This window comes from Leucopleurus acutus, assembly GCF_964270905.1.
Source record: "Leucopleurus acutus genome assembly, chromosome: 15".
NCBI classification, from domain to species: Eukaryota; Metazoa; Chordata; class Mammalia; order Artiodactyla; family Delphinidae; genus Leucopleurus; species Leucopleurus acutus.
Genome location: NC_139157.1, coordinates 34,928,435 through 34,938,861, shown reverse-complemented (window position 1 = coordinate 34,938,861; position 10,427 = coordinate 34,928,435). Strand labels below are relative to the sequence as shown.

The window sequence follows — 10,427 nt, the reverse complement described above, 5'->3', positions numbered from 1 at the left end:
GTTGGTTACTGTAAATATACTCAAACACTTATAAGAAATTGGAGAAATGAAACGTCATTTTTCTCCCATGAGAGGAATCCACCCACAGTGCAGCTACAGTAAACTGGTCAAATCATTAACCCACAAAGACCCCTGCATAGGTATCAGCCATTAACAACACTCCCACATAGTCAATATTGAGCCACATTGAATTGCCGGAGGAGGAGGCCTGATACCATTCCAGGAGCATGGCTGCCTCCCTAGCAAGTGGGCAGCCAACCTTGACCACCGACCTTCACAAAACAAGATAGAAGGAGAGCTTATCCTTCCACCTCGGAATTAGGGCCAGTCTAAGCAAGGGAAGGAATCCCTCCTTAGCCATATTTTAAGACTCACCATTAGTCCTTTAAATGCTGCCCGTCTTAGACACAGAGTTTATCTCCCCCCACCTTTCCCCAAAGCATTGTTCCTTTTTCCTCTTCCCACAACATACCACCAGCCTTATCACATAGCATTTATCTCGTGGAAGCTTTAATGGTTTATGTGGCTGTCTCCCTCACTGAGGGTGTTCCACTGGAAGGCAAGGCCCTAATCCTCATAGTTTTGTATCCCTGGAGCCTAGCGTGGTGCTTGCCACATGTCCAGTGAATGCTGAAATAAGGGTAACCAGCTGACCAAAAGTAGCTACCCAAATGCATTGGTAACAACAAATGTAAACCATAAATGATAGGTAAATATATAGATAGAGAGAGGTTGTTTTCGTTTTGTTTTTTAAGAGTTGCTTTGATGAATGTTTCCTTAAAGCTTGTTGTTGAACATGCCCTTATGTGCCTCTACATGCCATTTTATTTCTGTCATAAACCATAACATTGTTTTTAACCAGAGCACCAATACAACCTATAAAGTCATCCCTTGCATGTTCTTATCTTAAAGACCTCGCATAAGTCTCTGCTTCTTTGTGCAGCCCGGAGTTCACTCATAGCAGGCACCATCAACATACATTTCTGGAATGAAGGGATGACTGACTTACCTTAGCTGCCACCCTTCACTACCCTTTCCAATAAAGTACCCTCACTCACCTATGGAATGTAAAAGACTGGTTTTAGACCTAGCAGGAAAAAATAAATATAAAAAATGACTTATTCAAAACAGCCTTCAAATCAACATCATCTTTTGCTACTGCTGTATCCTGACTACTTTGCTCCTTCCCTTCCTGCGTATCACCTTGTTGCTGACGCCTGGCTACAATTTTGAACAGGAACTTCGCTTTGCTTCTTGCCATTCTGATTCTAGTTTTTCCCTCTGGTTTAGCCCACAGCCATGCTCTGATGTCTGTTGTATGCCTGCTTCTTTACTTGCGAAGCCTTCCTGGCTTGTAACCCTGCAGCCTCCTCTATTTCCCTCCCCTTCACCCAACTCAGTTTTAATCAGAGTGCATTCCTCTGGAAAGGCCAGACAACATGGTAGAAAAAGCACTGGCTTTAAGTCAGACAACCTGGTTTTGAGACCCAGCTCTGACACTTATGTGTCACTTCAGGACCCCGCAAGAATTTTTGGAAGATACTTTTAAAAAGGACTATTTATAATAGCACAAAGTGAAGGGAAACAACAGGAGATGTTAAGGCACCCAGGAACTAGTCATTTCCACTCCTAGGTAAAGAGGCAGGGAGAGTCAGTGGTGTTATTGAAACCTGGTTAAGAACTAGGGCCACAGAAAAGGGGCTGCTTGACGGAGCTGTGGTCACCCCTAGGGATACAGCCATTTCCAGAATTATGTCGAAGAAGCAAGGGAGCAGAATCACTCTTTCCTCCCATACTCTGATCTCCTGCTGGTGCCCTCACTGACTGAACTCAACCAGGAATCAGAGGAAGAAAGTTCTGGGGATTTGTCCATAGAAATCAACATCCTGGGGGTCAGGGAAGGCAGAGAAAATAGATGTTGGGGTAATATAACCAGAGTAGTTTCTATATAAGTTTAGGCAAGCAACTTTATCCTTCTGGCTTACGTTGTCTCATCTAGGAAACAATGTGTTTTGAGGCTGTTCTGAGATAACACATGCAAGAGCAACTGCAAAAGTGTTGCTCATTAAAATTATCCCTCATGTAGCCTTGCCCACGACATCTTATCGGACTTGTATGTTGTCGACAGTAATCCTTCAGCCTAAGTCTGGGACCACAGCCACTCAAGCTTCACTGTTGACTTTCTGAAGCGTTTCCTGGGACAAAGGAGACATGGATACCAGTCCTCATCCAAAAATATAAGTAGGAAAAAGAAAGGACTAACACAGAATAAAAAGGAAAGGCTGTGCTCAGTAAAATCCATGTTCCTTCCTCACTTACAATTCCTAAAAACAAAAGGAGATTGAGTGGTATCTCCATGAGGTGCAAAAGTCCTTTACTCTAATCTCTATGGGCGTCTGCCCAGAATCTGAGGTTTAAAATGTGTTCCTCCTTGTCCCAAAGTCTAGAGACATCTAGACAGATTAAACTAGTCCTGGACCTAATTTGCCAGGCCAGCGTCATCTAGGATTCTTGTAAGGGTTTAGGCATTTCCAGAAAATCAACACGTTTACAGGCAGATTTCTAAATCTGGACCTATTCAGTTAAACATAATTCCGTAAGTGAAAGATGTGATGTCACGTAACTAGAAATAGCGTTGACATTTGCAATTACAAGTCTGTCTTTCTTTTTTGGATATATTGCCATTATTTTCAGAGCTGAAAGGGACTTTGGAGATGATTTACTTGAATTCCCTCATTTTTCAGATAAAGAAAGCTGAAACACAACAATAAATTCAGAACAAGGACTCACCTTGATCCCTAGATTTCTTGCCCTTCTTACCACAACACACAGCCTCTTTCTGTTAAAACTCTGTAGTCAAACAAAATTTTCTGAGGTAGTAAATAATTTATATTAAGTACTACCAGATATTCACTTTTTAAATGAGCCCAGCAAAGAACTGATTTGTGAAAGTTTTTAAAAATAGGCACACCAGACAGTGCTCACCACAATTTTATAAGTGTCCCATAACTTCATCTGGGAGGAAGAACATTCTTTCTTGTTGACAGAAAGTAATTCATCATGGGTCTTGATTTTCTCATGTTCTTAATGCTATATAACCATTTAATCATTTTTTAAATTGCTATAATAATTCTGTCTCCTTTATTTCTCTTTCTAAAAATAGTAGTTTCCTTCATCTACTCATTTCAATGGCTTTTAAATACTGCTGTCTGCTCTCTATTTCAGGGATGACTTCTAGCTGCATCAGTTAGTTACACAGACACCACCCGGAGGACCTTGCTTGACTTACTCACTCAGATGCCTCCAGATCTGAGTAACTGGAGGGTTGAGCATTTTCAGGATCTGCATGTTAGCTCTGTGGTATAATGACTGATGTCAGCCCGAACTTTGCCAAACAACTCTCATCACTACCAGTTATGTACCATTCCAAACTATTGGGCTTGCTCTCTCTTTCTGGAGCACACCCCCCTTTCACATATTTGCAGTATGGATTCAACAATATGACAATCATTTTCTTTCCTTAAAGTGGCACTGCTGCAAGTGACAAAAATAACTTGTTACTGTTGTCACTGCCTGGTGGGGGAGGTAGAAAAGGAGAGATGAGAAGTTGCGGTAACTAGTCTGGATGTGTTTAACCCTCTATCTTTATCCAAAACTATTCTATTCTCCTGGCCCGACTCAAACTCCTGGTTATCTAAACTCCCTGGGACTTTGATGTTTTCTGGAGAAAAATAGCAAGGAAATGTTGACTTCTATGCTGAGCCTATGGTTTTTAACTTGCTTTAGGCTTGGGCCCTGGAATTCATTGGCAGACACAGGCTTCTGTGAGCGCTGTTTTCTTGATTAAAAAAAAAAAAGTGCTATGTTGCACAAAATAGGACATGGCAAGCTTTCCATAAGCTGTAAGGACAGTCGAGGGATGCAAGGCTCAGCCAGGGAAGTAAATACACACTTAATAGAACGGTAACATGGATCAGGAAAAAGTTATTCTAAAGCATAGTGTCAAGAGAGAAAGGATACACTCGCCGTTTATTTAATGTTTTCCTTATGTTTCCTCAGAGCAGCACTTATTCCTTGACAAGCTTTTCCTGCCCACTGCATCTAGTTCTTTTCTGGGATGGCTCAAGAACTGCAGCTTCTCACTGTGTTTGTTTATTTATTTACACGCCCATTCCTGTCCTCATCCAAACTAACATATGTCTGCACAACACACAGTGAAAAAAGTAAATTCTTTCTTCGTGTTTATTTCCCTGAACTTGTTCACCAAATTGCTTTTTTACATCCCCTTTTGCAATCTCATCCCATCCGGCTCAAGTATCCCGGATTAGAAAGGCCGTCTCTGGAGTCCTTTTCAAAGGGAGCCTCCCACAGCCTTTAAATCCCCCACGTTTTATGGTGCAGATATTCAGGATCTGAGGTATTAAGAAGGAAAGCAAAGCTGAATGAGACGGGCATAGAAAAGTAGAGTAGCTTCTTTTTTGGATAATCATTGTTGGAATTGTCCTGTTGTCTGCAACTTTTCTGGTTCAAAGTAATAAACTCGGTCATTCTCAACTGGACATTATGCAACAGATAAAGGAAGGGAGTGTGTGTGTGATGTATGGAAAATACAGTTCCACCACAGAAACAAATCTTGCAAATGGGAATTTTTAAATAAGCCCCAAATCATAATCTTGATGGGTTGTTGTCTTCCCCATAATAAAGAACCTAAAGAAAACTATTCCTGCCTCCAAAATTCCAATACAGGAATGCAAAGTAATAAATGATATTTAATTAAGGAATTCATATGGGAAGACCCAGTCTCTCAGATTCTAATTTTTAGCACCTTGACAGGAGTGCCTATTTCATGTTCCCTTCCTTTGGCTTCCAGGCCATTTCCCCTCCTCAATCCTCACTTTTGGGATGTATAACAGCTGCAGCATAGAAGTCGTCATAGACACAACAATTTGAAGCACTGCAAGCTTGAAAATGGAAAGGCTAGATGCAATCACTTTTTCTCCTCTCATTTATCAACACAGAAATTAAGGCAATCTGGTAATAGGGGTTACAAATAGATAAAAGAGAGAGAAACACAAATCTTAATTGTTCCTGCAAGGCTTTAGCGATTTTCGAAACCGAAATCATTTGAGCATAAGAATTAGCAAGGTGTCTTTGAATCAGGGACTTTTAAAAAGCCACCTCTCAGAAGTCTGGGGCTGTGTAAAACTGTAATGCTGTAGAGTGCAGTCCTTGAGGCAGTCTGTGTAATACAACACATAGGACAGATGTATGTTAAAAATCACTTCGGGGGCTTGTGACTTTCAACTAAATACTTCTTCAGAAACTACTGGAAGCTCTTCGACTTGTGCTTCTGGAGAAAAGAGGTGGGAAGCTACCACCGACTAATAAGAGCCAGGGTGTACCCCGCTCTGAAGGGCCGGCCCTCGGCCTTCCCACCCCGGGGTGGACCAACGAACCTTATTTTTCGCTGCCAAGGGCCCCTGGACCCTCTCCTCTCCTCCCCAAGCCGGGAAAAATCTTTCCAAATCTCATTCCCAGTCCCCCAGGTGAGAAACCAAATTGCACAAGAGATCTCGAGAAGATTTGAGAGACGGAGAGTGAGAGAGAGAGAGAGAGAGAGCGGCGCTGGGCGAGGGCAAGCAAACTGCGGAGGGAACGCCTGAGGGGAGGAGGAATCTTCCAGAGCCTCAGCAAAGACTCCGTTTGGGAGAAAGTCTCAGCGCAGTTGGATTTCCAAAGGTGTGTGAGCGCACACACCTCTGAGTCCTACCCGCTCCGGGCAGGTAACGGGCGGCCGACCTGACCACCAGTGCCCACTGAGCTTTCCCAGGACCACCCGCCCGGCGCCCAGCTGCAGCTATTTCTACTGAAAGAAAGAAAGGAAAGGAGAAAAGCAACAGAGGAGGGGCTCAAGAAAGCTGGGAAGGAGTCCGCAGCCAGAAACCCTGCAGCGATCTGCCAAGGGGGCGAGAAGCGAGTTGCCCTGGGGCAGTGGTTGCGCGCCGGCGCCGGGAGTGGAGGCGCGAGGGAGCCGGGACGCGGGCCCCCGGGAGCGGGGTGCGCCCAGCCTGAGGCGGTTGAGACCGGCCGGAGTCGGGGGCGGGGAGGGGGTCGTCCCGCGGCCGCTGGACCGTCCACCTCCACGGTCCCAGCCCGAGCGCGCCTGCCTCTCCCCGCGACCGCGACCGTTCTGAAGAGGGGCTCTTCTGGGCACGCTGTGCCTCCCCCCACTCCCTCCGGCTCCCGTTCTCCCGCCTTCTTTGCAGTGTCCAGAGATGCTCCGCCGCAGACCCGGGACCCCTTAGGCGCCTCTTCCCGTCCCTCTGCCAAATCGCGACGCCTGTACTTTTCCAGCTCCCTCTTTCCCTCTTGAAATTGAAAGTTATTGAGGTCGCTCAGGGTTGTTGCTCCGGCAGTTTCCTTCCCCGCCCCCGAGCTCCCCCCGCCCCCAGCAGCCATCCCCCTCCCCTCCCCCCTCCCTCGCCCCGTCCCTCCCTCCCTCCCTCCCACCCACCCTCTCGCCCTCCCTCCACCACTGGAGCGGCTCCTGCTCGCGAACAGCAGAAGCAGCTCGGGGTCTCTCCGCCGCCCCTTGGCCATGGCCGCGGTACTGACGGCGCCCGCTCCCCTCCGCTCCCGGGGCCCCAGCCGCTGCCGCAGCAACCTCTAAGCCCAAGGGGCCGCCACCGTCGCCACCGCCCACCCGGATCCCGCCCGCGGCCGCCGCCGCCGCGCACCATGCTACCTGCGGCCGCACTGGCGAGGCCGCTCGCTGCTTCTGGAACCCTCACTTGCGGCACTGACAGCCACCGTACAGGAGCCCCCGCAGCTCAGGGCTCGGACAGTTTGAAAGTACAGTAGTTGGTTTCCCTGATCACCCGACCCGCTTCGTTTGCCATCCCAGCTCGCCTATCGGATCTGAGTGGAGGAGTCCGCTGCTTGGATTCTCTCTTGCTCTCCATATACGCCTAACACCTACGTGTATTTCTAAAACATTCAATATTAATTAACAATCAAAAGAAAAAGGAGAAAAGGAAGGGAAATATTACTGGGTTACTATGCACTTGCGACTGATTTCTTGTTTTTTTATCATTTTGAACTTTTTGGAATACATCGGCAGCCAAAACGCCTCCCGGGGAAGGCGCCAGCGAAGAAGTAAGTGCAGGCTTTTTTACGCATTTGCTCCCTCCCGCCGCGTTCACCTGTCGGGTCGCTTTGCCTGTCCTGAGTCGGCTCCCAGAGGCAGCGGTCCTCCCACCCAGCACCCCACGCCTCGAGAGGAGGTAACCGTTTAGGCTCCTGTGTTGGCGTCTTTCACGCCTTCCTCTCCGCGCCCCTCTCTTCCCCCGCATCCTTCTGGGTGCCAGAGTCCGGCGGACCCGGCGCTAAGGTGGCTCCCGCACCCTCATAATTTCAGGTTCGCGGAAAAGTTCGGTCCTTCGTTAGACTAGCTCGAGGGATTTGTGCTTTCCCCCCGAGACGTGGACGGGTGTCTCGAGCCCCCAGGCATCACGGACTCCCGGCCGGCTGGATGCCCCTGACCACTGAGTTCCCGCCGGGGAAGGCGCGGCCGCGGCGCCCGCTCACCTTGCGTCGCCGCCTTGCTTGGGGAGACCTCTCAGGGTCCTCCCGCGGCGCTGGGGTCGCGAGGAACTCTCCCGCTCCTCGAGAAATGGCGAGCGAGCGCCTGCGCGGCCGCTATACCCCCAGCCACGCACGAGTGGAACCGAAGGGCGCGCGGGGCGCTCGGGGTTCGCGTGCCTGCGCGCTTAAGGAGACGCTCTGCGTCCCAGTACGAGGGATGTGAGGGCTGCCGGACCGGCCGCTGGGAGCTGGAGGTGCCAGGTTTCCAGTTACAATCTTGCCTGTCGCGCGTGAGCGCTTTTACCGTCTCAGGCCCTTTAAAGTGGGTCCCCTGGGGCAAACACACACTGAGGGTGGGGTTCCCCTAAAGACTCAGGCTCGCCTCCTCGCTGCCCCTTTTCCCGATTCCAGTTACTTGGAAGGTTGGCTTGTGAAGACTTCCTAGGACAGTGCCCTAGCTGGGATGAAACGGGCACCGCCCCCCCACCAGGTCACCCTCAACCCGGGTTGGTCTGTTTCAAGGTGGCGTCTTCCACAGATGAGGAGACAGACCCGAGAAAGGCACCTCTCACTGCCCCTGCGTAGCCCAGCGCGCTGGCCGCTCCGCTCCGGCGTATGTGCAGGCGTGGGGAGTTCCTTCGCAGATAGAGCCGAGGGCGACCCTGGCTCCAGCGTGGGGGGCGCTGGCGGGGACTGGGAGGGAGAAAACTTCCCGGGGCGCAGAGAGCGATGCTATTGCTTTGACCAACTCGGACCTCCGCCGCCCAGGAGCCAATGACGCTTGGCGGCGCCTGGTCCCGTGCGCAGAGCCACCTCGGATCGCTGGCCTGCGAAGCCCCTGGGGGCAAGCTCGGGTGCAGCGCAAAGGACACAGCACAGTCTTGTGTGAGATGGAGATTTTAGTAATCGCTTCTCCGCCACTGTTTGTGCCCTGCCTCTGGACGTGAGGGACCGCTGAAAGCTCCCTTTGTGCCGCTTGCCTAGGGCAGACAAGGTTTGATTCACCTGAAAATTGCCTCTAAGAAACGCTGTACCAAAGCGCCAGGGGTTCCCGCCCGGCCTCAGCGCCTCTAGGATCGCGTAGCCGGGGGGCAGGAGGGCCTAATTTAAGCACGTCGGGGCATCCGATTTATTATGTTTGGCCTCTGGATGGTTGTATTCTTCGAAACTCCTCCACTCACCCTTTCACTCGAGACTTGCGGCCGCCTCCCAAAAAAAGTGGCTAGGAGCTCGAGTCTTGCCCTCGTTTCTGGCGGTCCCCAGGTCCCCTTCTCGCAGAGTCCGGCCAGGGGAACTGAATCGCAGGTCGGTGAGGAGAGAGGGATGCTGGGCACAAGCGCAGCCTCCTGTTTTCCATCCCTCTTCCAGCCAGTGCCCACCCGGCGCCCATGGCCCACACCCTCCTTCACCCCACTGAGGACCCCAGGGCCAGGAGCCACACAATCGCAGGGCAGGGACGGGGTCCTGAGTGTCAGAGTGGTCTCCGATTGCAGTTTGGGGGCCCCTGTTTCTGATGGAAGACACCGGAAAGAAAGCTGGCCATCCATTCGTTCTCACTTCCCCCCAGCAAGGACAGCGGTGCTGGAAGCTGCCCAGTGGTGCGGCCCCAAGTCTTCTGGGAGCAGAGGGGGGATGGAGCACCCTTAGGCTCCGATTAGAGAGGATTTACAGAGTCCAAAGGCGAGCTGCTTTTTGATCTGCCTTAATCTTCTCAAGGCCAAGTCAAAGGCGCCCTCTTGTTGTGTAGTGGGGATGAGAAAGGGAGTGGGTGGAATTGTGTTGAAATTCCGATTGTTCTGTGGGTGTGGGGCCGGGAGAGAGCTCCCCTAGCAGGGGATGCTCCTTGCTCCTTCACACTTGAGTCTGCCTTTGCTCCTGGGGTTTGCTGATGCAATCCTGGGAGAGGGGCGACCCCTTGCGTTCTCCGAGGAGACAGAGGAGACTCTTGGCAGGTGCAGCATGGGGTTTGTTGTTGTTGTTTGTTTGTTAGTTTTTTCTAGAATGGGGAAGGAGTAGAGGGTAAGGTCCAGAAAATCAAGGTCAAATTGCAGGTGTACAAACTCGTTTCTTTGGAAATCTCTGAAAAAAACTTTTTCTCAAATAGGGACTGGGAAAAAGTTGTTTAAATGAAAAATAAGATAGTAGTCAAAGGTATTCTAGAAAGAAACGGTCTTTCCTATTTTTGCTTCAAGAGACAATTAAGGTATTTAACCTTTTGGCCTATAGTTAAATAGCTTCACTCTCCTAAACTTCTAAATCTTAACTAATGATAGAAATTTGGGCTGTAAGAACTATTTTTCAGAGTTTTTAAAGTGGGCTCTTGAATGTTTTGGTAGAAAAGTTTCTTGCAAAAACACATTCATTTGCAGTGTTAGATATTATCAATTCTAAGGAACCATGGCTTATCCGCAGATAAAGCAGATAAAGCTATCTATATCAGTAATCTCCTGTTTCCCTCAAGGAACTGCTATACCATTTATCTCTACTTTGTTGCAAACTAGTGATCCTGTTTCCTCTTATAGAAAAAATAACATTTTAAACAGGAATTTTGTACTTTAAAAAAATATCTGTTATGTTATGGATGAATAAATACTCAATAACTTTTTTACCTGCTTGGATTCATATACAGCTCCTAGAGTTGACTAAGTTGAATTTACTCAAGATAAAAATGAAATGCAATCCTTACTCAAAACTCCTGAATGAGAAATGTTTTCAGAGGATGTTAAATAAAGAATCCTGAACGAGTTTTAAACTCATTTCCAGCTCAGCCTTTGCTGCTTGGTACAGTCAGCTTCTGAATTCTAGCTTATCTGCTAATAAAAGTAAAGGTTATATGTGCCATA

General features: G+C 48.9%; 1 protein-coding gene across 1 annotated transcript in view; it reads left to right on the top strand.

Moving 5' to 3' along the window:
* The first annotated feature begins 6,953 nt into the window (after positions 1–6,953).
* The window catches only part of RSPO3 (R-spondin 3), a 76,892-nt gene continuing 73,418 nt past the window's right edge, over positions 6,954–10,427 (top strand). Inside the window, exon 1 of the mRNA XM_082856114.1 lies at positions 6,954–7,155. Coding sequence (XP_082712240.1) covers positions 7,059–7,155 — 97 coding nt within the window. The 5' untranslated portion in view covers positions 6,954–7,058. The remainder of the gene's footprint in view (positions 7,156–10,427) is intronic.